This window comes from Pleurodeles waltl, chromosome 10, assembly GCF_031143425.1.
Source record: "Pleurodeles waltl isolate 20211129_DDA chromosome 10, aPleWal1.hap1.20221129, whole genome shotgun sequence".
NCBI lineage: Eukaryota > Metazoa > Chordata > Amphibia > Caudata > Salamandridae > Pleurodeles > Pleurodeles waltl.
In genome coordinates, this window is record NC_090449.1 from 106,679,132 (window position 1) to 106,706,936 (window position 27,805).

At 40.7% G+C, this 27,805-nt stretch overlaps 1 protein-coding gene across 2 annotated transcripts in view; it reads right to left on the reverse strand.

Moving 5' to 3' along the window:
* The window catches only part of LOC138261172 (BTB/POZ domain-containing protein KCTD5), a 195,054-nt gene that overhangs the window by 118,453 nt on the left and 48,796 nt on the right, over positions 1-27,805 (reverse strand). For both annotated transcript variants that reach the window (XM_069209884.1, XM_069209885.1), the window contains exon 3: positions 19,179-19,270. In XM_069209884.1, coding sequence (XP_069065985.1) covers positions 19,179-19,270 — 92 coding nt within the window. The remainder of the gene's footprint in view (positions 1-19,178; positions 19,271-27,805) is intronic.

Sequence of the window (27,805 nt, forward strand, 5' to 3'; positions counted from 1 at the left end):
AAGCCTACATAGTAATACATAAGGCTTAAGCCAATACTTCTTTGGCTGAACACTGGGCTGTACCAATAAAAGACCCTCCCATTCTGCAATCACTTATGACTGTCTGGACAAAAAAAGTCTGTATTAAGGTAGTACAAGAGGCCATCATCCCCAAGAGCTTCATAATCATGCACGCTGTCAGAAAACATGATGCCTGGTAAAATATAAGCAGTGGTTGAAACACCTTTGATCTCTGGACTGAGGCAGGCTTTGTAGGTCACTGCATCAAGTGTGATTCCCCGCAATGCTTGTTTGTTAAGGAAAAAGGAGATTGTTTCGAATTGATTATAAACCCAACTGAAGAGGAGTTAGTTTTTTTTTTTTCGATGAAAGCTGGGAAGATGGTGATTTTGGCACAGCAAACCATTAGTTGATGCTACTTTTAAAAGGTGGGGAGGGAGGGAGAGGGGAAGAGACACTTATCTGGAACACTTTTTTCCTTATATTTACCAAATCTACATTTTCTTTTCTCTGTCCCCTCCAGAGGAATCCAAAAATGCCAGTTACATTTACAATCACCATCTTCCCAGCTTTCATCGAAAAAAAAAAAAAAAACAACAATAAAAAGCACACTAATGTTTCACCAAAGTTTGGGCATTTTTCAAAGGGTCTAATTTTATTTTTTGTACTCCTAAACTGAAAGTAGCTTGTGGTTGACAGTGTGAAACCCATGGGTGATCAGGAAAGATTTAGAATTTTTGATCGTAAATGCAATTCCAATTTCAGCAATGGTTAATATGTGAAGATCCCTCAAGGTTTTCCCAAATAAACTGTTGAATAAAGAAATATTGATAATGGCAGTTTTCATCGGTAACACCGTCACTGTGGCCTATTTACAAAAGCAATATACCATTACACCAGTTAGACCCTTCTAGTTGCAGGGATTTATAGTTTATTGGTTCTCCAAGAACCCAATACCTGCTTTTCATTCTGTATATAGTATAGGTCAATTCATATGGTTAACTATGGAGTGAAAAATGGATATCAAGGTACCAAATGGGTATACAAAAGTATTTGTGTGGGGAGCCACAAATTTCCTACCCATGACTGCTCAAATGGGTGGCAGATCAGGGAAGTAAGGACGAGGTTAAAGCTCCACTGGGACATAACGGCCTGATTTTGAGTTTGGGGGACGGGGGGAATGGGATCTTGAGGAATCTGGTCACAAGTCACAACATGTGACTTAAATAAGGTTGGTACAGTGACCACAAAAACAGACATGGTGAAAAGATAGCCCTTAACTGTGACCGGTAGGTAGGTGCCCCCTTTGGGGGGGGGGGGGGGGGCGCAATCGCGCCCCCCCCCCCCACCAGGGGATTGTTTTTTTAAAAAAAAAATAAAAATAAAAAAATGACAGGGGGTCGCCCGTGGGCAGGGTGACCCCCTGTGGGGGCAATTTTTTTTTATAGATGTTGTAGGGTTTCCCTGGGGGCCATTTCGGCCCCCAAGGAAACCATACAACTAAAAAAAAATAGATCTATATATAGATCTATATTTATATATCTATGTACATCTATATATATATATATATATATATATATCTATGTATATATATATCTATATATATATCTATGTATATATATATATATATATCTATATATCTATATATCTATATATCTATATATATATATATATATATATATATATCTATATATAGATCTATATATATATATATAGATCTATATATACCACAGAGATTTATAAAGTGTGCTACTCACCTGTGAGGGTCTCAAGGCGCTTGGGGGGGGGGGGGGGCGGGGGAGGGAAAGGGGCTGGGAGGTTCACTGTTCGAAAAGCCAGGTTTTGAGGCCCTTCCTGAAAAGAAGTAGGTTTTGGGTCTTGCGAAGGTGGGTTGTGAGGGCGTTCCAGGTTTTGGGTGCAAGGTAGGAGAAGGATCTGCCCCCGGTGGTGGTGTGTTTGATGCGGGGGACAGAGGCGAGAGAGAGGTCAGCTGAGCGGACGTTTCGTGTGGGGGTGTGGAAGGTGACTCGTTGAGGTAGGCAGGGCCTGTGTTGTGGAGTGATTTGTGTGCGAGGATGAGGATCTTGAAGGTGATCCTTTTGTCAATGGGGAGCCAGTGGAGGGATTTGAGGTGTGGAGAGATGTGTTCGTGTCGGCGGAGGTCGAGGATGAGTCGTGCTGCTGAGTTCTAGATGCGTGTAGTTTGCGCTTGAGTTTTAGAGTGGTGCCGGCGTAGAGGGCGTTTCCGTAATCAAGCCTGCTGCTGATGTGTGCGTGAGTGACAGTTTTTCTGGTCTCTGTGGGGATCCATTTGAATGTTTTTCAGTATACGGAGTGTGTTGAAGCATGAGGAGGTGAGAGCGTTGATTTGTTGGGTCATCGAGAGAGAGGAGTCTAGGATGATGCTGAGGTTGCGTGCGGGGTTGGCGGGGGGTGGGTGCAGGGCCTAGCGTGGTGGGCCACCATGAGGGGTCCCAGGTGTTTTTGTGTGGGCCAAAGAGGATTATTTCAGTTTTGCTTGAGTTGAGTTTCAGGTGATTGGCTGTCATATATATATCACTTTTGTCAATATGTGTGTGGTTTCCCTGGGGGGAAAAGGGTCCGACTTGTCTAGTGGCAGTTTTAGTGCCATAAAGAAGCGCAGAAGGTTTATATGCCTACTGCAAAGAGCAAATCTGTATTTTATGTAAATAGCTGAGTACATTAGCAAAGTCTATGGAGAGATGAAGGGCACTTTTGCTGGGTGGTAATGAGGGAATCCGAGGAGGAGGAGGGAGTGGGAGCACCAATAATGATTGTTGGACTGGGCGCAGGAGGTGCTAAAGACTGTGACGAATGGTATGTGACAAGGTGTTTGAGTGTCTTGAAAGTACGTGCTGATTGAGGGAAGAAGCGCAGGTAAGGTGGCCTCTACTGTTGCACGTATCTCACACACCATCGATTTTGTGACTGTCTACGTAGGCTAGTGTTTTAGAGCAACAGTTTAGCCAATAGCAGAGATGGCATCTTGATGGATGACTGCTGCCTACACTCGGGTTATAGAGGACCGCTCTGACATAGGATCAGAGACTGAGACATCAGATACTGAGACAGCATCTGAGGGATAGGACAATGGCGCAGACTCTGGGAGTGATTTTTCAGTCAGAGGAGTCCCATTCGATAACTCCTCTTCCAGTACATTATGAGGGAGGTGATGAGGACAGTCCTGCTGTCCCTTCGCAAGCTGTTTGTGCAACTGGGTAATAGTGGGTTAGGCCAACCCAGAGAGCAGGTGAATGCGGCGGCAAGCAGAGAGAGAGTGCTCTCTTGGGAGCTCCCCAATTTAGTTCAGCCCCAAATTCCACCACCCAAATCATATTGTGGAGACATCAAAATTATCCAGGGCAAAACAAACTGGTTTTGTAAGGCAGGCACCTGTGTTTTTGGTCCTGGATTCGGCGGCCATATAGAGAAACACACTAAACCCAAACATTTCTGGAAACTAGACATTCGGGGGAGTCCACAGAGGTGTGACTTGTGTGGCTTCCCCAAAGTTTTCTTACCCAGAATACCCTGCAAAGCTGAAATGTTGAAAAAAAACTCAATTTTTCTCGCATTTCTGTCACACAAACTACAGGAATATGCTGGGATCCACAATATTCCTACCACCCAGTGACTCCTCACCTGTCCTGATAAAAACACTACCCCACTTGAGTGCCTACACCTAGTGTGTGTCAGGAATGGATCACCCCAGGGTCAACAGCTGCCTCACGTAAGGACCAACATTGACTGTTGTGTGATCTATTCCTGTCGCAGGCACCAGGCCTAACCACACAAGTGAGGTATCATTTTTATCGGGAGGCTTGGGGGAACGCTGGGTGGAAGGAAATTTGTGGCTCCTCTCAGATTCCAGAACTTTCTGTCACCGAAATGTGAGGAAAACTTGTTTTTTTTAGCCACTTTGAGGTTTGCAAAGGATTCTGGGTAACAGAACCTGGTCCGAGCCCCGCAAGTCACCCCTCCTTGGATTCCCCTAGGTCTCTAGTTTTCAAAAATGTACAGGTTTGGTAGGTTTCCCTAGGTGCCAGCTGAGCTAGAGGCCAAAATCTACAGGTAGGCACTTTGCAAAAAACAGCTCTGTTTTCTGTGATGTGTCCACGTTGTGTTTTGGGGCATTTCCTGTCGCGGGCGCTAGGCCTACCCACACAAGTGAGGTATCATTTTTATCGGGAGACTTGGGGGGACGCTGGGTGGAAGGAAATTTGAGGCTCCTCTCAGATTCCAGAACTTTCTGTCACCGAAATGTGAGGAAAACTTGTTTTTTTAGCCACTTTTTGAGGTTTGCAAAGGATTCTGGGTAACAGAACCTGGTCAGAGCCCCGCGAGTCACCCTATCTTGGATTCCCCTAGGTCTCTAGTTTTCAAAAATGTACAGGTTTGGTGGGTTTCCCTAGGTGCCGGCTGAGCTAGAGGCCATAATCTACAGGTAGGCACTTTGCAAAAAAACAGCTCTGTATTTTGTGAAAAAATGGGTTGTGTCCACGTTGTGTTTTGGGGCATTTCCTGTCGCAGGCGCTAGGCCTACCCACACAAGTGAGGTATCATTTTTATCGGGAGACTTGGGGGAACATAGAATAGCAAAACAAGTGTTATTGCCCCTTATCTTTCTCTACATTTTTTCCTTCCAAATATAAGAGTGTGTAAAAAAGACGTCTATTTGAGAAATGCCCTGCAATTCACATGCTAGTATGGGCACCTCGGAATTCAAAGATGTGCAAATAACCACTGCTCCTCAAAACCATATCTTGATCCCATTTTGGAAATGCAAAGGTTTTCTTGATACCTCTTTTTCACTCCTCATATTTCAGCAAATGAATTGCTGTATACCCAGTATAGAATGAAAACCAACTGCAGGGTGCACCTCATTTATTGGCTCTGGGTACCTAGGGTTCTTGATTAACCTATAAGCCCTTTATATCCCCGCAACCAGAAGAGTCCAGCAGACAAAACGGTATATTGCTTTCAGAAATCTGACATCGCAGGAAAAAGTTACAGAGTAAAACAAAGAAAAATGGCTGTTTTCAGCTCAATTTCAATATTTTTTTATTTCAGCTGTTATTTTCTGTAGGAAAACCTTGTAGGATCTACACAAATGACCCCTTGCTGAATTCAGAATTTTGTCTAGTTTTCAGAAATGTTTAGCTTTCCGGGATCCAGCATTGGTTTCACACCCATTCCTGTCACTAACTGGAAGGAGGTTGAAAGCACCAAAAATAGTAAAAATGGGGTATGTCCCAGTAAAATGCCAAATTTGTGTTGGAAAATGTGGTTTTCTGATTCAAGTCTGCCCGTTCCTGAAAGGTGGGAAGATAGTGATTTCAGCACCAGAAACCCTTTGTTGATGGCATTTTCAGGGAAAAAACCACAAGCCTTCTTCGGCGGCCCTTTTTTCCCATTTTTTTGGAAAAAACTAAATTTTCACTGTATTTTGGCTATTTTCTTGGTCTCCTCCAGGGTAAACCACAAACTCTGGGTACCATTAGAATCCCTAGGATGTTGGAAAAAAAGGACGCAAATTTGGCGTGGTTAGCTTATGTGGACAAAAAGTTATGAAGCCCTAAGCGCGAACTACCCCAAATAGCCAAAAAAGGGCTCAGCACTGGGGGGGAAAAGGCCCAGCAGCTAAGGGGTTAAAAAACAAAACAAAAACATTGTTTTTTAACCATATATTTATAGCCCCTACAGGGCATATAAGCACATGAACAGAATGGCAGAATGTAATGCAGTGTAACCACATATTTAGCCCCTCGTGGGTATAAACACATGCAGAGAAAATGGCAGAAAATAATTCATTATAACCATATATTAAGCCCCTGGAAGGTGTAGTGCATTAAATATTTTCTGAATTAACAGGCCTACTGCAATATTACCAGCAAGCCCATAAAAGCAGAAGCTACTACCAGCTGTGAAATAAAATGAGCTTAAAAATATAATGAATATTGGGAGGTGTTATTTTGCTGTTCCCACTAACCTAGTGTGGGGACTCTGATGATGTAGACAGAAAGCATGTTGCAGTGAACCTTTTGAAGATGGTCCCATAGCCTTAGGACCACCATAGGCTGAGCTATGAGCAGAAACGTTTTCTAAAGGTAATGGCCTGCAAAACATTATAGGGTGAGTTCCCTTGAGGGCAGTGAAAACTGTATTGTCAGGAGAGCCGCTTTGAAGATTCTGTTTTTTACATAAATCATTTATCAGTTACAAGTGTTTGTGAAAGCTATGGAGCACGAAGGGGAGAGCCAAAAGAAATTACTGATTAAATAAGTGTTAGTGACCAGTGCATCAGTACTTCCGATGGAGTTTGCGCTTTTCTGAACTGTTTTCACTGAGTGCCATGGAGCACGAATGGGAGAGACTAAAGAAAAAAAATTGCTTACCCTCACTGAAGTATTTCGGCAACCATGCAATAATCCATGTAACATGGTCAGTCTGTAAGGTAGCAACAAAACCACCCCAAGGCAGTAGAAAAAGCATTTACAAAAGAAATTGAGTGTTTTTGTAAGGCAAGCCCATGAACGAGTGAAAGTGACAGGTGTGAGATGGATGTGGTTAAAGGCCCACAGAATACTTACAAAAGATCGAAGAGCGCTTGCCCATTAGACCTAAAAACAAAGCACTGAGGAAAGATATAAAATGACTGACCATGATCAGACAGGGCTGAGCTAAGACCCCTACATCACTGGCATAAGATGGTATATCGATGGTTCAGTATTAGTACGGTCCTAAATCACAGCAATGCTCAAGATCTGGTAAGGATGGTTTAAAAGCAAACAGTTTTGAGCCATGTCCACTTGTTACTAGCCTAAGACAACACAACATGGGTCAAAATCACAGTATTGTGCCAACTTCACATGCAGTGAAAATACTTGATCAACATCACACAGAGAAAAGCCTAGAAGACATACTAGTGGGTAGAGTGATCAAGATTATGATTATGCGCAGTTCCAAACCTGGTAAATTGGTACTTAATCTCTTGAGGCAACGGGACGATTTTCCAACCTAACCTTTCCCTTACAAAGAACTGCATACATATTTCTGAAGGTCATGATATACTAGCTGTTAAGTACTATGTGCCACATGTGCAGAGGTAATCTGCACATATGGGAAAATTAAGACTATTAAGGACAATATGAATACACAATAGTATAAATGTCTCATGTATCATTTAGCCCCATCCCTCACCCTGACCATTTGTCACATCTATAGCACATTTTAATGAGAACTGCACTTATTTTTCCCTATCTAAAGCACTGCTATATGCATCCACAGTCCAAACATGTGCAATGTTTCCAAAGCTGTATAAAGTGTGATAGGCAACAGATTGGTGTAAAGAATGCAGAGCTATATGATGTGCTTTACAGCAGGCACATTAACTCTATACTACTTTGAGTCAAAACTACGACTGGGCAAAACACTGAAATCTCACAGAACAGTGTTAACCACTAGAGTTATTACTGCTATTATAATCCTCTCAAAATTGCAGGGCAAACAAAAATCTCTGCAGCTGGTCTCCATTTCTTAGCAACAGTTTTCTTAAAAATAAATGTGTAAACTAACAGTCAAGACTACTTTTCCAGGCTCTGCCCTTGTGAATCCACTTCTTTTCATCCTCCACATCTTAACCCTCAATTTATGGGTTCTTATAATCTTTTTTCTCCAATCTGAGCACTGTTTGGAACAATTTCAAAACGGTGAAGCTTGTGTTGGTTCCTTGGTTTACTGCGTATCTAGTGGTAATTATCACACCTAGCAGGTTAACTCCTAGAGCAACCCATCCACAAACGAAGTAACTATGCCATGACAATCACAGGTTTGCCACACCTTGGAAAAGGTGTTGAATGCAGGCACACTACGTGCTGTGCAATACCAGCCACGCTGGTGCACTTGTTCAGGGCGTTAATAGAAGTCACAGAAGTGACGTACAACATTTAATCAAGACCATCAAAAAACTGCCACACAAGTTCAGGCAATACCAAATATACAAGCCTAAATGCATATTTTGACGAAATTGCTCAGGTTAGGAAACAATATAATTAATTAAATGGTGTATAAATAAAATCAAGCAGAAGTGCACAGCTAGGAAACCAATAAGCGAAAATTACTCCAATCGTAGTAACGTAATGAAGATTTGAACCAACATCTTTATCATGGATAACGCCATTCCTACAAACATGATATTTACATAAAAGTAGAAACTATTGAGGAATCTGAAGTTAGTTTAAGAACTTTCTCGTCGATTGGAGGTATCGGTAACATTGGCAACTTTCGGCTGAAGAGCAAGATCATTAAGTAAGATTAATATGAGCGTTACTTACAAGGACTATTCATAAAACTCAACTTAATTGGGTTTATTTTGATCTTTCTACAACCAGCATTTGTTATTTTAGTACTTCCGGATCGCTTGACGGCCTATCCCACACTGAATGTTTCAAGTATGGGAGTGGGCGGAAAATCATGACGCCACAGGGGATAGTACCGTAGCATTGCTGGGACGTCTACCAATCCTAGTGTGCTACATAGAACTTCGTTGTGCTGATTGGCTGGGAAGTCTTTGACGGTCTGAACACCATACACAATGCATAATTCTCACCACAACTGTAACGTTTAATTCTTGATGAAAATGGTCAGTTTCTTTCTGCATCTATAACGATGGTACACTGTGAGGTGTGGGTGAAGATATGTTTCTTTTTCTTTTCTACGACACAGTTGCAGTAATCAGAAGGGAATGGAAAGGGCCTGAGGTGGGTTGGGTTGCCGACTGTTCCCTGGTGTTTAGCGACATACATCTAGAGTGGATAGGATGCCAAACTCATTATCGCTTTACAGGCACCATACCTACATGAAACATTTAGCAGAAATTGTTTTTGTGGATGCGTCACTGGCCACTGGAAACAAGCCAGTCTGCATTTGTACGCAAAGGAATTAAAATCACTAAGAATTACATTAAATGTCGAGTCAGCTTAGAGAATGAGTGAGATGTGTCGTAAGGCCAGGAAAGGCAGCAGTAAGGAAAACGGTGTTCCAGCATACACCGTGTCAGGGTATCAGATTCAAAGCACCATGAGCATGAGTGAGGCGATAAGAAAAAAAGCAGTTCAGTCAAACATCTCAATCATGTAACTATCCATGAAACTGGGTCGGCCCTTTAAGGTGGTAACAAAACAGCCCAAAGGCGGGACAAACGTGAAGCATTTACCAAGCATATTAAGAGATTTTTGAAAGGCAAGCCCACAAATGAGTGAAAGTGATGGGCGTGAGGTGGGTGTGGTTAAAAGCCCAATATACTTACAACAGATTGCAAGCGCTTGCAAACGCAAACAAAAAATTGAATTTTCATGCCGTTTCTTCAGGAGGCTCACCTGTCCAGGCACATTGTTTTTACAAGAAAGTGGGAGACCGCAAAATAGTTTATCATACAATACACACTTCTAAAGGTACTGTCGATTTGGCACTGGAAAGTTTTAAGATTTAGATCTATCCGCAAAGATAGCCGATACCTCAGTGTATGGAGTCTTAGACAAACATTACCTTTGTTGACAGAACCCAAACATACACTTATTTGTTATGATTGATTCTGCGATGCATGTAGGGTATTGGCCACACTACAGCCTGTGGAGAAAAAAATATTACAATTGTAGAATAATAATATGAGGTAGACTTCAAGGAACATACCTGAAATTAAAACTGAGGAAGGCAGTGCACTGCCTTGAATATTGCTGGAGTATTTGTCAATTATATTGCCAAACTACAGAAGGATAACAGCTAGATACAGTTAACTACTTCAACAGGGAGTCACTTTAGCTTGAAGACAAATGGGGACTTAATTACAACCTATGTCAGACACCGAAGTGAAAGTTAATGGAGTCCTGACCGGAACAAATTTATTCAGCAGAGATGGTTTAATAGCCAGATTGTATAACAATTCATTGACTAGATAGCTACTCTGATGTTAACTATATATGAAGTGAGATTTTTGGATATGAGGCAGTAAAAATTACACTGTTGATGGCAGGCAAGGCACAGGACAATTACACATCATATATACCGCTGTCCACAATAAATACTGACAATATACTGGCCAAAATTATCATCCATTGAAGGCAGTCATACATGACTGGATTGGCATTGTCCAACAAAGTCACTGTCACTGTGAACCTTTAACAGGAGAGTGGCCATCAGGAAGATGGCCCTACTATCAAAGATGCAGGCTCTATTTGCAAATATGCAGATCCATTAAATTAAGCACATCCCTACCCCCCCCCCACCCCCCATGAGAAAAAAATAAAATGGAAATGAATCAGGGGGAGGGGCGTGCAAGGAGGGGTGTAGAAAATGGGTGTAAACTGAGCTTCTACTGCTGGGGAGGATTCTCAGTTCCACATTTGGAGCAGTAAATTTGGGCTGCCCGGGCTCAGGTTGGATCTTTCTGGAACCATGCAGTGCCTCCGGTGAACCAGTGTAAAGAGGTGATATCACCATGTCCAATGGCATCTGAACTGGCTGGTCCCACAACAAGACAACCATGCAGATTAATTTGGCTGCCTGCACCCACTGGGCATAGAATCGCATAGCTATAATGGTGGTAGACCCCCAATATATTCACTGTCTGGCACATAACCCCTGTTAGCTGGTCACATTTGAAAAGAAGGTACCTATATAGCACGCAAGACTCTGATTAGCCAGGATGGGTTATGTGTCAGTATCCTTCAAATCCTTTGACGAAGTCAAAGAACTGGGAGGCCCTTCACATAACATTTGTTTGTCTGACACACCTAGATAACTGTCCACATTTGCCACGGGAGGCTCCTCTCTTGCCCCTGACACAAGTAATCAGTGCTAGGTCACCTAGGCAAATCACATCCTATATACACAGGCCATGGTGCACACTAACAATGAGCAACGCAAATGCAAGGCAGCACTGGTGTATATGGACTTTACCATGGTCCTTCAAGAACACTAAAGAACGTATTGTCTGCAGGCTAGGAAGATCTACCTGAAAATTAACCACTCAATAACACTATAAATACTTAAGACTATTATACCCTGATGAAACGGGCTTAATTTGAGTTGAAGGCGAGCATTAAATGATCCTGCTGCTATATGGCATAAACATGTCATGCACTTGGCCTACGCATTCCTTAGGATGGCGAAATACTGGCACATCTTTTTTGACCTCTTGTTGAAGATGAGCACTAAAACAGAACCATCCCTACTGTTAGCATTACAGAGGGTATATAAAGGAATTACCAGCCTCCATGAGACAGTACCCCACTATGGCCTTCCTGTTGGTGTACTAGGGTAACATTTAAGGGCACCAACTGAACCCAGCATTTCCCCTGCTGGGTCTAAGAAGCTAGGATTTAGAAGTGAGCAGGAAACATCTATGCTCTCCACTCCCCAGACTCCAGAGGAAGATAACGGTTCTCACAAAGACCCAAATGGTAAGCATCAAGTCTGGCATGGTTGCCTCACTAAACTCGCTATCTCTTAGAATGCGCTTTGCAGATTGCTTTTATGGTTTCAAAATATTTACTTATGTTTTGGCCAGCTTTACCACAGTAATAAAGGATATGGTCAATAGAATTGATGGAAGGCCCAGTAAGTCTTCTGTTTTAGAGGTACGGAACTCCTACTAACCATCTAGTACCTACAACATGTGGCAGGAGGACCAGTAGTCAACATGGATTATCGGTTGGCATATAAGTGGAAGGCACCCCTTGACTAGACCAAGAGATTCACATGTGTTGCTAATGAGTACCATTGAGAGCACTGAATCCATTGAATAGGAAAAAAAACAGGCGGATAAAGTGAAATGGGGAATCATGGCACTGTTTTTCAAGCCACACAAGGACCTTCATACCTAAGCTGGTAATTAAAGACAGTATTTTATGAAGTCTCCCAGATTTTCCAAGTGACAACATTGAGGCCATACTGATCAATGTTCTGATGACCTCCACTAACCAGAGTCCGTGTACTCTTCATTCAGTAATCGAATTGCATCAGTCATCCACACACCATCTCAGGCAGTAAAGTAATGGGCTGGATTAAACACAGTCTGAAAGACGTCCAAGGTACAAACTAGAAGTAAGGAATCCTCTGATGAATATTAAAGCTTCAAGCTTTAGTCATCTAAGCTTGGTCCACGGCTACCTGTTTTCTGTTTATGTATGATAAGGAACTCTTAGCGAGGTCCACATAAAAAAAAACATTTGTAAAAGAAATTAAATACATACACAGACTAACAAATAAATCGCCCGACTAACATTGAACTCCACCAATAAAGTGCATTATGTTTAAATTCCCTAAACTTGACAAACGATTAAAAAGCACTTAAAAGGATTAATCTTTCTAAAATCTTCCCAAACAATCCCCTTGCACTACGAAATGCCAAGTTGCCCCTCAACCCACAAAAAATACCATCAACATGAAATACATCTTTAAATTTGTTATACTCAATATAAATGCAAAAAACATTTTAAAAATTAAAAAAAATCTAACAAAACAATTCATTGGGAGGCTCATACAAGGATTGAAGTAAATCCGGTACAGACAGGATAGAGAGCTGGAGACAAATGGGTCTTAACCAGTTACACCGAAAAGATAAGGGATCTGAGCAGGCAAATAGCACAATTTCAATCTTGTACTTCAGTTCAACAGAAGTTACTCCTTAGCAGAGCCATTCCATTTCACCAAAACAACATTCAATGGAAGCAATCCCTGGCAAAGCACGATCCACAATCGCCTAACCCCATGTGGTAGATTCTATGTAATAGAAGGTTGCACTTATTTTTTTTTTACTAAAATGGAATCCGCTAAATTCTGAAAGCAGCTCTTTTTTGCAGAACTTTCTAGGTCTATTTGCTAGCTGTGGCAAACTGAATATGCAGGCATCCTCATGGATTTTTCATTGGCCTTGTGTGCCCATTCAATGGAGTCAAAGAGGATTTCTTACACCTACACAAACCGTTTCTATATCTGGATCAACCAGCATGAAATTTGTTATTTATATGGCCTTAAATTGCATCAATTTTCACTAACAGCTCCTCTGCACATGCTCAATTATCTTGTACTGAAATGCATCCACTGGCTGCTAGGGTAAAACCAGTATCATCCTCTGACTGTTCATAGTGAACAGCATAGGGCTATGCTTCTATGCCAGGCTCTAAATTTATGAATAAGAATGTTCATTCAATATGATCATTAAAGATGACTACAGTTCCACGTGTACTTCCATGCTCATCCCTGGACTGGTAATCTGTGGAAAGTCATACAACTTACTCTAAAGGAGTTACTTATTATTTCAATAGAAATGTGAAATGATGTCTTCGTATTCATTGTAAACTCAATTATGAAGACCTATGGGCTGCAGATCTGCGAAACACCTTCCTTGAATAAGAAATGGACATAAAACCAACATTGATGAAACTAAGCTCTACCTTACAGTTTCACCTACAAATGACATTCACCATTTTAATGAAACTCATTATTCCCAGCCTTAATGTCCACTCCCTACTTCAATCCCAGTGTAACAAATTGAATCGATGCTATAAGACTCAGACCGTCCGACCCTAACATTAAGCTGCTGAATTCAGATTCTCCCCATAGATTCTGCAATTCTAGACAGCCACCTTTCAAAGTACACAGATCTGCTGGTACTAACTTGTCAGTGCAAGGTAAAAGTTTCTCCGAAAGTCAAAATTTGCTAGGCCATCTATACACTCTACTAAGCATACCTAGACTGCAGTAATGTCCTTCTCACCAATATCCTCGTTTCTAAGTGTGCTTCTGCTTGTTTCAAAAGGTTACAAAGTTAACCTTATCACCCAATCCTTATCAAACCATATTGGCTTCTGAAAGCCATTATATTTATGACATGCAACATCATATAGGTGCAAGGCAATTGGGAGAACAGACTGTAGGCAGATTTTGAAACATTTAATTTAGCCACATTTCTTTCCTAACTATTATTTGCAAACAAATAAAGAAATATTAAAATTACTGGATGCAGGAAAGTGCAGATAATTTGGTAAAGTGAACTGGTCTAAATCAGCTATTGATTGCGGTTATGAGGCAGCTAAAATGGTGGCAAAGTTGACCAGAGAGTAAATATATACCGAACTGATGTTTTTTGGGGTGGGAGTTGTCAGGTGTAGAGGAAGCAAAAACAAGTACTTAAAAGTAATCCTAACAGAATGAAAAGAATGATTCTTTACTCATGCCTATTTCGTTTTATTTCACTACAAATTCAAGATTGCACTAAATCTAACGTTTTTAAAGCTGCAGTTATCAGGGAAATCAGATGAGGAAAACAATGCACAGTTTTGTTTTTTGTGTGAAACAGATGCATACTATACAGTGCTGCAGTGCAGTTTAACAGGTGCTGAATAGTTTCGTTTCTACTGATGTTTAATTGGGTCAACACTGGTGTGGATGAGATGTGGTTTGGGGAGGAGGTCACTAAAGCCAGGCCAGGCCAGTAAAGGCCATCTCCTGTTTTGCCAACACTGGCGTTAATCCTCAGTCTCTAATATCGCAAGCAAGAAAGCCAGAAAGTAAAGAATGGTTACTTACCTACAGGGGTAGATTTCCAGCTTGAAGACTTTCTGGAGTCACATGTGCTTTATTCCACCATGTACTGGTTAGGTAAGCACGTGTCTCTATTTTTGATTGGGCATCATAGCGAACCATTTGGTGGTCTGGCAATCCTCTATTATGTCAGACATATGCCCTGTTGGGTCTCAGTAATATCTCAGTACTTGTTGAATGTCAACAAGTGCTGAGCGCGAATGTAATTTGGAATGGGATGGTGGAATGGAATGTGGGTGGTTGGAGACAAGGAAGGAGATGAGGTCAGGCAGAAGAGGTGTAACAACGTCTTGGATCGTCCTGTTATAACAAACTTAAAGACTCACATGAATCTTTGTATTGGTGACAAGGGTGCCGTAGACAGGATGATCCCCCCCATGCGTGCAGTCTAGATTGTTGCTCGACTCTTTGCTGATACTGTGGCAGCGTTCGCCGGAGCCTAATAGCCTCAGAGTCTTGAGGTAGGATTGATCTTTTCCAAATCACTGAGGTGTGTCTGAATCGACTGGAGAGCTGAGTTGGGTGGGTGCGCTTGGGATCCTGCGTGCGCTGCAGGTATCGTGATTTGTAGGAAACTCCTGTGCGCGAGCTGAGTCTCAAGCCCTGTGTACAATTAAACTCTTCGTGCACAGCACAAAGGCACGCGTGAGGCAAGGCTCTTCGGCATGGTCGACGAAATCACGTAACCAAGCCACGACAACATCTTAGTATGTTGTTACCAGGTAATGAAAGTAATCCTTCTCTGGTGTTTAACTCTGATACCAGCACCTCTGTTAATAGTCTGCGTGTCACTAGTGCCTCACAGTTTCTAAGTACCAGCATCTTCTTTTGCTATTGGAGACTCACGCCAAGCGGAAATCATCGTTTCAGACAGTAACTTGCACATGAAAATGTACAGGACGTGTTACAGAAGTGGCGGAAGAAATTAAGGCGGTCATAAAACTGCATTAAGTATTGTAACTGAACAGTGACTTGCAGCTCTACTTAAATAACATAATAATCATAGCTATAAGTCATGCATCATTCAATAATTACACCACCTGTTTTTAGTCCGGATCCTGCTTCTTCTGAAGCAGATTGGGAGTTCTAGAAAGAAGGCTTTGAAGCTTATCCTGATGCCTTAGATGGAGCTTCCTTTACAATTTCTTTTAAAAATGCCGTTCTTCAGCATTGTTTGGGATCTGAAGGTCGAAAGATTTTAAAAACATACCTCAGGAAGTAATTCAATTAGGAGAAGGTGAAGGAGATGGAGGAATTGAAAAATATGCTTCTGCCATTAAATCTCCAAAATCTAGGTTTAAAGCTTGCAAAAATATCATAACGGAGAGGCATAAGTTTTACAAGAGCTCAAATATCTGGTGAACCCGTTGCAAATTTCATGGATGCCTTGAGAATATTAGCATTTAGGTGAGAGTTTAAAGCGTGCGAGGACTAAATGATACATGATGAACCAGTTGAGAAAACAAACAGTAAAAAGGTGCAAGCAGCACTGTTGTCCTCTCTAAATTGAATTCTTGAGAAAGCAGTTGAAATTGCTTCTAGAATAGAACACAACTGTGTACATGGAAAATATTCAGTCATTCGTGAAAGGGAAGATAAAACGTAAAGGGAAAGCAATATCTAAAACTGTATCCAAAAAAGAGAATTTCAGGAAATTAGAGTGTTATAGGTGTGGTAGAATGTCCCATTTAGGCAATGCAAATGGATAGGAAGTGTTCCAAGTGTGTGGAAAAAGGACATTTTACCAGACTATGTAGGTCTACAGGCAAAAATTGCATCTAGTAAAGTTCTAGCAGTAATCAAGGACCGAACAAATGGTAATGACGCAACAACCAGTGACTAAGATTAAATTCTGACCATCACTGACTTGTGTGGATCACAGGAGGAGAATGTATGTGGTGTAATGTCCAACAAAGCCAAGAGAACTTTTTGTAACTGACAAATAAACAGGAAGGGTGTGAGTAATGGCCAATTCAGGTTCACCATTACACCTTGCTGGGTGTGTTCAATCACATTTGTCTCAAGGATTCTTGCATAAAACCTGTACATTATGGAGGAAAAAAAATAGAAGTTTTGGGTGAATATGAAGCAGAATTCAATATAAGGCAGTACTGCGAAAGGAGTTGTGTATGTTGCAAAGGGTGACACGTGTTTGTTGGAGTGGAATGATCAAAAGAACATAGGGAGTTTAGTTGATCCTAACAACCCTGCACAGGTAATTTTAAGCAAGGATAATAAATGTGTGCTTTCCATTAAAAACAATCCATGGAAAGAGGAGTATTTGGAAGTGTTTCAGGAAGGACTTGGGAAATTCAAAGGTTTTTCTCACAAAATCAAGTTGAGGGAAGATGCTACTCCAAAACTACATAAGGTGCGAAGAGTTCCTTTAGCTTTACCAGTGGAGTTAAGGAAGGAGCTAGATAAAGTCTGTGAACAAGGAGTAATAGAAAGAAGAATCTTCTGATTGGGGTGCTCCAATCGTTTTAGCTCGTAAGGCTAATGGAATTTTTGCATGTGTGTTGACTTGCGCGATTTGAACAGGCAAATCTGGATTGACTGCCATCCCTTACCTAACATTACAGAGATGTTATCTACTTTGAAAGAAGCCAGTAGATAGCTTGTTGGATATGGCTTCTGCATACCATCTGCTTAGTTTACACCCGGAGTATAGGCACCTAACTGCGTTCATCACACCTGAAGGTTTGTTCCAATTTAAACGCATGCTGTTTGGTCTGGCTTCAGCCTATTCTGTGTTCCAGAGGGTGGTGGATAATTTGTTTAATGATACTGATAGAATTGTGGCGTTCCAGGATGTTAATTTTTGGAAAGAATCAGAAACAACAACATGATGAGATTGAGACAAGCGTTATCTATTTTAAATAAGAAAAAGGGGTCACAGTGCAAACAAATGAAAATTTAATGTAACATGTAAATGATTTGGGGTACAAAATATCAGAGCATGTAGTAGAACCTAAGGCTAGTTTGGTTAAGGCGATAGAGGATTTCCAAACTCCAGAAAACATGGATCCAGTGAGGTCTTATGGGGCTGTTAGAATTCTAAAGTAGATTTATTCGTAACTGTGCTGAAAAGTCATAATATAAAGAATCTTTTTTTTTTTAAATGTTAGTTTGAATTGTGAACAAGAATTTCAATTAATAAAAGTAGCAGCTCAGACTATTCCGTTAAAACCATTCGGCCCAAAAGATGAAACCATATCATGACGGATGCCAGTCAAAAGGGATTAGGTGCTGTTTTAATGCAGTGGAAACTAGGTAAGGATGAAGTGATTGTATTTGCCTCTCGCTGTGCAAGAGACAGAAGCCCTTGTTTGCTGCTGGGGTATTATGCATTTTAAGGCTTATCTGTGGGGCAAGCAATTTACAGTTCGGATGGATCACAAACCCTTAGTGATATTATTTTCTACAAAAGGAGGGCAACATGCTACTCCTAGACTGGCAAAGTGGCAATACAGATTGCTAGTATATGATTACCATATTGAGCATGTACCAGGAGCTAGGAATTTGCTAGCGGATTGTCTCTCGGCTTCCCAGTGTGAGCATGAGCGATGAAGAATAAAATGCAGTCTACTCAGCATCTTTCTGCGATGGCATCCTCTGTGCCTTCCTTCTCTCTGCATCAGAGTCCAGCTGTTGTGCATTTTGACATGGTTGTCCCTGTAGGTCTAATCCACAGTGGAGGGGAGGGGGGGGGGGGGGGGGGGGGGGGGTCGTGGTAGGGGGGGGGGGGTGAAGGGGAGGACTGTTTCTTCATCTGCACCATGACGTAGTGTGCACACTTCTGCCTTGCTTTAAAAGTCTTTAACCGACATTGATCACAGGTGACAGTCCTCCGAGTGGCAGGCACTAGTTGCAGACTTGGCGATTGCAACTATTCCTCTGCGCCAACGCCTGGCAGCATCTAGGGTGGAACCTGAACAATGCATGCTCCATACATATTATTGGCATCACAGTCGAGGACCTTGATGCTTTCAAATAAACAAGAAAGTGGGAAAAATGCCAGACACTAGATAGCAGAATAATGCAGAGCATGTGTATCAAGAAAGATTCGCAATGCAAAATTGTGTACTACCACCAACACATGGAGCAGTAACATCCTCATCCAACTAAGTCATTTCTCCCTCTTTCAATCTATGCAACTCAAAACCCGCATTTGTTTTTTATTTAAGTACCTTCAACAAAAAAAAGAAATCACAAAGTATTTGGTCTAGAAACAAGTGCATAGAGTTTAGCACTGGGTATATCTCTCAATTTCATGGGTCAGATCAAACTACATAAAAAGTCACCTTTACATTTGAACTTGATGCACAAGAAAATGTGCAGAACAAATGTAGAACCACCACTTACAAAAATAAAAATCAATTATGCCATGAAGCACAGAAATCTAGACTACAAACACCAACACTTACTGAATTAGACTGACAAAACACTAAACCGAATTTACACAAGGTGTTTAAAGTAGCCTGACCCCCACACTAAGAACATAGTCAAGCCTATGAATTAAAGTTTAACGTATGCACTAAACAGACTCTAACCTGTGACGTTTTGCAATCTCTCTCTCTTATCCGGTCCTTCACCAATTTTATTAATGATGTAATATTATAAAATTCAGCTTCTTCCAGCACTCCTAGGGAAAAGTAAGACAATATAATTAGTTAGATGAAACTATTTGGAACAATAGAAAATACCCACAGTGATCACTGCACACTGCTCACCCCCCCGCCCCCCAACTCGTTGAAAATGTATTGCTCAGCATTCACATGCAGAAAAAGGTTTTAAAGTAGAATGTCACTAAAGTATATTATAACTGAGCAAACATGGCACACTTCATGCATGCTACCCCTATAATGCAACGGTGTAGCACAACCTAAACAGTAGGAAAATAAACTCTACATATAAAACAGTGTGGGGTTAAGAGATAGAATGTGCTCTGCCAAACTTCATAGGGTTGCAGAAAGTATACTGGGAAATCCCAGTGGATGCTCAACATGTCTCTGTATAATGCAATGCTTCATGATACCACCCATAACCTATGGACTGCAGCAGTAGTTCGCCTGGGGGGGTCCAAAAAGCCTCCTTAGGGGGACCGCGACTGCTTAGAAAATTAAATAATCTTAACAGATTAGGTCCCCAGCTTTAAGCAATGACTCGGGGGGGGGGGGTGCACAAGTATACTATATACAAGATAGATATATATATATATATATATATATACACACACACACACACACACACACACACACACACACGTTTTTGATAATCGTCAAAAAACGTTTAATGAACAAATGAAAAGAAAGGTTTATCAGGGTACAAAAATAATTGTTCAACCTCAGAATTTAAGGTACAAATCACTTTTCGGATTTAAGGACCCTTTTCACAAGGAGTCTGAAAAATCTAGCACTGAGGCAACTTCATTGCAAACAAAATTGTAAATTATTGAAAAAATATTAAGAACATGTCTGCTTTGCAGTCTTTACGTGTTTGGCTATGGCAGAAAAAACCTCATGCCAAATTTTTCATGGCAAATTTTTTGTAGCAGTGGCTGAATCACTGCCAGACAAAAAACTAAGCACAAGAACAACAGTATTAACATGCTGATGTATGTGACAGGTGTTTAGGAACATGTGTGTTTAAGAAAAGCAGAGATGGCTGACCGGTATGAGAATAAAAATATCAAAAAATTGAGTCCCAGTACTTTATTTCAACCATTGATTGATTTGTACTCTGAATTTGTTAAAGGTTTTATTAGGCTCTGGGTTACAATATACTTTTTTAAATGGTCTGAAACGGGGTGACTGTTGTCTCCTTTGTCATTTTCACTGTATTTGGCAGATTTCCACGAAAAGATTAAAAAGGTGATTGCACATCTTCCGAAGCTGGGAATCAAACCAATTTAATTGTTAATGTATGTTGAGGACTTAATGTTGATGTCCTTTGCCTCAACTGGCCCTCAAAGTCAGCTAGAAGTACTCGCAGGCATTTCAGGAAATAAATTTAATGGAAACTAGAGACACAAAAAAAATATGATTATGGGTGCCTTGGGTTTGAAATTTTGAAATCAGTGAATCTATAATGGTTCTAAATTGGACGTTTTGAAGGGCTAGAACCATTAGGGCTGAACATTTCAAATAATTTAACCCGGTTGAATCATGTTAAGGGCCAGATTACCAAAACAACTGTAATAGGGCTTAGCCTTAAGAATTATTTTTTTTCTTTTTTCAACTCCATTGGGGGTAGAGATATCCCCTCTCTACTACAGGTCTAAGTAGTGAATGGTGCATCAGTGGCAATATATGGAGCAGAATTCCACTTAATCCCTGCCCTGAACCTACATCATGGAAATCCTACCTAGAGTTGTGGCAGTTGACTTAGAGATTTGCTTGGAATTGGCCTTAATGAGCCTTAATTATACATTGTGCGGTCAAACTTTAAAAAATGCCTATAGCCTTTTCTGCAGGTTTTATGCACAATTCTCATAAGGATTTTACTTTCAAAAATATTTTAACCTCCTTAGCAATTAAGTCTTTCAAGAAACAATTAAATTGGTCTTTTAATCAGAAGGAATTGAAACTGAAAAGGTATCAAAGTGATCCAGAGCACTGTAGGCGAACTGCAATTTATTTTCTAGCTGTAGTGTAATGCAATCTTAATTAGGAGCAAACGAGGAGGATATTTATATCAAGTATAAAACTGGGTCACTTCCGGAGTCAACACGTGGGTGAATAGTAGGTGGTCAAGGTTAAGTTGTCAATTTTGCAATGCCATACTGCAAGACATGGTCCATGTACTGTTCTTTAGTCTAGGTTTAGGGAACAAGAGCAAAATTGTATTCGGTAAACATTAATAAAGTGTGCCTGTGAAACACCCAAGGCCTTCTCTTATGTATCAACCATCAGTAAATGCTTGTTCCAGGTTAAAAAGTTACTTTACTTTTTTTTGTTTTTTGTTTTTTTTAAGTAAATATGGAAACTGGGAGATTTAAAAATGACTCATTGGTACATTTCAAAAACCGTTTTTAATAGAAGGCTAAATTTATTGCTGAAGGTTTATATGTATTTTTTAAAATATTATGAATTCATAACGAGTCAATGTGTTTTATGCTGAAATTTTAGAGGTTAGTGCATGTGTCAGAATTAAGCGTCAAAGGTCTATCTGCACTTATTAAAAACATCAAGGATAAACTAGATTGTTATATAGTGTTATGACATTTCTAAATTTGTGTTTTGGATCTCAGTTTTGTATCATTAATTGGTAATATGATTTATTAGTGCTTTGATGAATTTAAGATTGTAAAGTTGTGCTTCTGTGGAACCACTACTAAGTGTTAAATAAAAACAATGGTAACGTGAGATGCAAGAAGAGCTAGAGTTCCAAAAAACATCTTGCTTTTATCAGAGACATAGGTGAGGCCTTAAAGGCGGATTTAGAAATTGGTCCTGGCACAGCCAATATGCCTTGCCTATCGAGGTCGTCAATGGTATTAGCCACCCATGATGCTGTATAGAATTTAAAAAAATAAAAAAAAAGGCTGTTTACGTGACTTTTTGTCTGTGACTGGTCCCAATTTGATCAATAACTAAAAAGAAAAAAAGAATGTTTTAAGCTGGGATGGAAGCAATGTGAGTGGAAGCAATATAAAGGCAAAAGCAACATGGGCGTGGGTGGGGAAGTAAACAGAGCAATGTGGAGTCCTGGTGGGAGTAAATTGAACAAAAATAATTGTGAAGCAGGTGGATGGGGTGAGGCCACAGCCTTGTGTGTTAAGACAGCAGATCCATGCACAGATAATTAGGTTAGTGCACCAACTGTGTGGAGGCTCAGACATGCAGACAATACCCAAATGCGTCCGAAAGACAGATGGACGATCACTCCATATGGGGCACGCTTCCCCTTTTATGTGTAAATTTTAATGTATCTATTCTCGGATGTGGGCGCACTGGCTCATTTTTGGAGTGACAAACCTTATTTAATTCAGTTTTCCCTGATGGGCGTAGGCAGAACAGCACTAATTGTTGTATTTCTAGTGCCTCATGGTTAATGGCAGTTTTGATCAACATTTTAGTCATTCATATATTTCATCTATGCAACACAGGTTCAAGTTGATGTAATGGTCTTTTGTATGACAAGCTGATACCCAGGTGTTATTAACGCCGTAGTTTCCCATGTTAATCCTAGTTCAAGAAAAGCCATGCACTGTATTCATACGTTCCTAGTTGCAATATTGTAGACCAATTGGGGCAAAGTCATGATAACTCACAATCTTCTTAGATGGTTATGTGGAACCACTATGAAGTGTTAAATAAAAACACTGGTATTGTGAGATGCAAGAAGAGCTTGAGTCATGATACCTCACAATAATCTTCTTAGATGATTATTGTGGGGTATCATGACTTTGCCCCAATTGGACTACAATATTGCAACTAGGAACATACAAATACAGTACATGGCTTAACCTGCCCCCTGCATCACTGCTGTGCTCGCAGCACAAAGGATTCCCAGTGAGGGAACCGAACCCCTGTTGAGGGCAAAATATTCCTGGAGTGCTTGTTTCAATTGCTGGACATGAGGTTTGTGTTGCAAGAACCATGCGTTCATTCACCACACAGGGAAGACAGCGTTTTCTTATTTGGTTTCCCTACTAGCTTACGTTTTTGTGCTTTCCACAAAAAAGTGTGGGAGTCTGAAACGTCTGTAAACTATCGGGAGTACAAGTCAGCAGGCAGGAGTGATAATGAATATGAGAGAAGGGACGACATTTGAAGGCAAAACTTCATACTTTTGTAGTACGCAGAGAACAGATGGGAGTCTGAGGGAGACATTTTCTTTTGTTAGCGAGACAGGCAACCTCCGACACATTTAAGGCTTTCTGGATAAACCTACAACATATATAACAGTGTTTAGAGAACACCTGAGATGCTAGTATCGGAAAGCAAATGGAGTACATATAATATAGAGGTGTAGTGTTGTACAGAACAGAGGAAAGATTGGTAGGCACTTGGAAACATAATACACCTAAACAAAAAATTTTTGCTTGGCCTCGACCCATCCTGAGGAAAAACAAAAACATGCAATATAGAATGTTTGCCCTAAGTCTTCTGCTGTTCAAAAGACGTGGCCATTCACTAAATACAATCAGGAAGTCTGGTGTGCGAAACAGCGATCAAAGCTCTATAAAGAAACTACATTAGAATAAGGTTTGGGATACTGAAGGGAAATGTGCAAGACCCTAGATCACACTGTAGAATGTGACCATTCCTGTTGAAAGACCCAAGTTAAATACTTTCCCACCTTCTGGTATTGAAACTGAGATATTCACTCATGTCACTGATAGTGTAATGATGTATGTAGGTTACATTAGCACTTGCTTTTTGCACTGCATTTACAAATGCCAATGAAATATTTTAAAACTAAAAGTTGCTTAATAAAAGCTCCCTCAGCTGAAGAGGCATCAAATTTAGAATTCACAACCTAAAAACCACAAATAATCAGCAGCTATGGTTCGCCTTCCAACCAAAACTGCCTCATGGCACTGCTCACAATCATACAGAGGACGTCAAAAATTATATTTCTCACATCACATTCATTACAATTGACATTAGTGAAATCTCAGAAACTGCTCCGCATCTCACAGATATCTGCAGGTAGGGTAAGGGCTTTGGCAAGACACCGCACTTGATGTGGACTCCCAAGAGGAGCCTACCAGCATCAACCTTTGGCCGGTATACTTGGCACAAGGCCCAACCTTCTGCCGGCCTCTGCACTTAACACCACCTTCTGGGGCTGTAATGTGACAAGTTCTCCCTTCTTTGTCATAGCCCTTCCCTCTATGCCACTCCCTTCACCAGGGACTGCTTATATCCTTAGTGTTCCAATATCAACCGGTTCTTGAAAAACATGCATACAAAAAAACAAAATACTTAAATTACGCTGCCAGTCAGTAGATTTTGATTTACACCATTATCAAGGTTAACGGGCACGATGTGATTTGGTGTAGTCATGAGCAGTGGACTTTCAGCGAGGGGTGTTAGGCACCCTAGCTCACAAATAGTGTTAAATTTCAGAATGGCGTATAGCATCCATCAACTACATTGGTTTGTCAGGAGGATGCAGCTCATGTTTACAAATTCTTGAACAGATTTTTCAAAAAAAGTGAATACGAAATTGAGTTTTAAACCTTTCTAAACTGTTTAATTTCCAAATATTTTTGAATGTATAAAGGTGTGTTGCACATGATCCAGTTTAAAATAGCACAGGTGAATCGCTGTAAGAACATAACAGCTGTTTAAAGCCATGAATAGGTGTCAAAAGGTAAAGGGAAATGCTTGTCCAAGTCTTATTTACTTTCCACAGACTGGAACAAGGGCACAGGACAACCCCAGGAGAAGCAAGATCTTCAACAGAAGGGAGGGCTGAAGCTGCCTCTCCCATGTGCCTTGTGGTTGGTGCCTTTGTGTGCATAGTTCGAGTTCATGCAAAATATACCTGCGGCTGTGCTTTTACAGAGGAGCAGAAAGAGAAGTAGAGAAAACAAAGCAAGGGTGAGGCTGTAAGTTGAGAACCAGGACACGGGTGAGTGAAAAAGACGACATAATTCCATGGGGTGCTTAAAGAAACAGTTCTCGGATGTACTCCTTGGGAGGATACAAGTTACCCAACTAAAAAGATGGTAGAGAAGCTATGCTCCAGAGGAGGGACAAATAAGCATCCAAAGAATACCTATCAAATAGGAAGCAAGCAAAAGAGATTGAAAAGAGAAGCAATTTGCTGACTAAAAGTCCCCTATAAGTATAGTAGTGTTGTGCACAATAGGTCTTCAATGATACGCGAGTCTTAAAATTAAACACCACATGGGCCTGACTCACATGAAGAGGGTGGCTGCAAACTGCATGCACCCACTGACCCAAATTTTCCACCACACCATTACTCATCCAGGACACCAGAAAGAAAGAATAAATCCCCCTAAAAATACAATAGATCGACTATTTCAGGAATATTCTTGAAACAGAACTTGAAAGTTAGAAGTCTTAATCGATCATGGATCCAATAATAATATATAAATATTCTAGCAGTAGGGCTAGGTAGGGTTCACTAATCATTTGAAGGATAAAAAGAAAAACGTAGGGCAAGTCTTGCTGGTGTCACTTTAACAATGAGTCATCCTTGACAAGGAGCTTCAGTCAGCCCACCAACCTTACAAACTAATTGCTTTGGGTGGATATGACTAACGATGAGGTGTAAACCCAGTGTGTTTTCAAAGAGAAGGTGAACACTGTACCAGTCAAAGATACTCAGAAGACATACCTATAACGTTTCAAAGGCCTTAACATGAGGTGCTGTCCAGGAGACAGGTCATCTACTTCAAGCAGGCATTGGTGAAAATACAACTATTTGCAACTTGGAGAAGAGAGATTTTTTTTGGATGACATTCCAAGTGTACCTGGACGTGCCCCCTTGTGCTTTAATAAACAAGCTAGGAGCTCAAGATGCCAGGCATATTGACAAACTGTTGCCGCAATAATAAGAAAAGGCATTGTCATGTTTCAAAGGTTGGTTCTTAATTGAGTTTCTGCGCCTGTGAAAGTCAGAGGACACTGTACTCCCTTACAAACAGACCAAGCACACCTACTAATTAAAGGACTATGCATCTTTCTAAATGCAGCATCTTCAAGCATGCAGGCCACGGCCGTCTGGCAGATTAATTTGTATATTCACCCAGTGACCTAATCTCCATAGCTCTCCAGTTTGTTCCTTTTCAAGGCCATCCCAGGATGGTCCTTTCTTGAAACCTTTTTCGTACCAAACACTTTAATAAATACCATTTTTTATTCTAATACTGGAAGTCTTTCCTATACCCGTCTTAACCAAGAAACAAATTGTCTAAAAAATCCTTTCCTGGGCTTGCTTTGACACAGTGGTTTCCAATTATGTAATGGTTGTCTTGCTGTGTTCTTTCCCATGGCTTCATGAGAGCTGGGAGAAAGGCAAAAATGTAAAACCTAAATCACGAACCAGGCATTTCTTCTAGAGGCTTAGGATTGTTAAAAGCCAATTTCAGGCGAAACTGGTGTGGAAGCCTGTTCGTAGGGTGTTAAACATTTACTATGTTTCACCTTTATTGGACTAGTGACTTGCACATGGTGCTCTCAGCTGCTTAAGCCTGAAGTGATATTGTGCATCGACTAGAAAGATTCAGTATAAACAAAGAACTAGGTGTTGCAGCAACACATTCATAAGGAAGTTTGGGAAATACCATGTTTGCCATGGCAGATGCAGTAAAGAATAAAGTTTACAACTGCATTTGAGTTAGAGGCCTACAGAGAACGTGGCATCCACACTAAGTTCTAACAGTCATTACCTGACTAATAGAAGAAAACTAGGGAAATTATTTTTTTTACATGCCAAAATACCATAATGAAAGAAAGACCAGGTCTACTGGTGTCCGTTCTGCATTGTAGTACAGTCTTAACAGCCGCCTAGGAATCAGCCTCACCAATTCAGCAAGTTAAAATTAAAGGACATACAAACTGAATTTGTACGGTGCTTCTTAAGTTTAGAGTGAAATGCTCGATACAGGGGTGTGGAATTTATTAAAATATCTACTTGTCCAGGGGACAGTTTGCTTCTCAAATCTACTTGTCCTGTAAAACGATCTACTTGTCCCTTTGGTGCCATGTAGTGTGGCGACAAATTATGGCAGCAATCTCATTATGTAAGAGCTCTGATAATAGCCTCTTTGATTATGCCAGGGCTACTACCATAATAGGGCTTGAATACTTGCAGTTTCAATCCCTACTGTAGCAATTTCCTTATTTTACTACCTTTTTGCAGATCTGCATACTGGGGCTGGAGGAAGCAGTAAGCAATAGTTCCAGGGCTGGAATGCCTTTGAGTCTGCAAACCTACTAACCTGCATGTTTTAAAGATTTTCACCAGCTTCTCTCTAATATTTTCCCATAATAAGAAAGGTTGGACATTTACTCCTGACAATGGCAGAATTAGAACTTCTTCCAGGGTTGGGAAGAAAGTGGCCGGGGGGAAAATGAACTTGCAGATGTTCAATAGATTTTCACATGAGCAAATCTACACATGCGTATTTACCCATGCTAAAATACAGTTCACAAATATTTTATAGGGGTACGACATATACCATGGGTGCACTTTT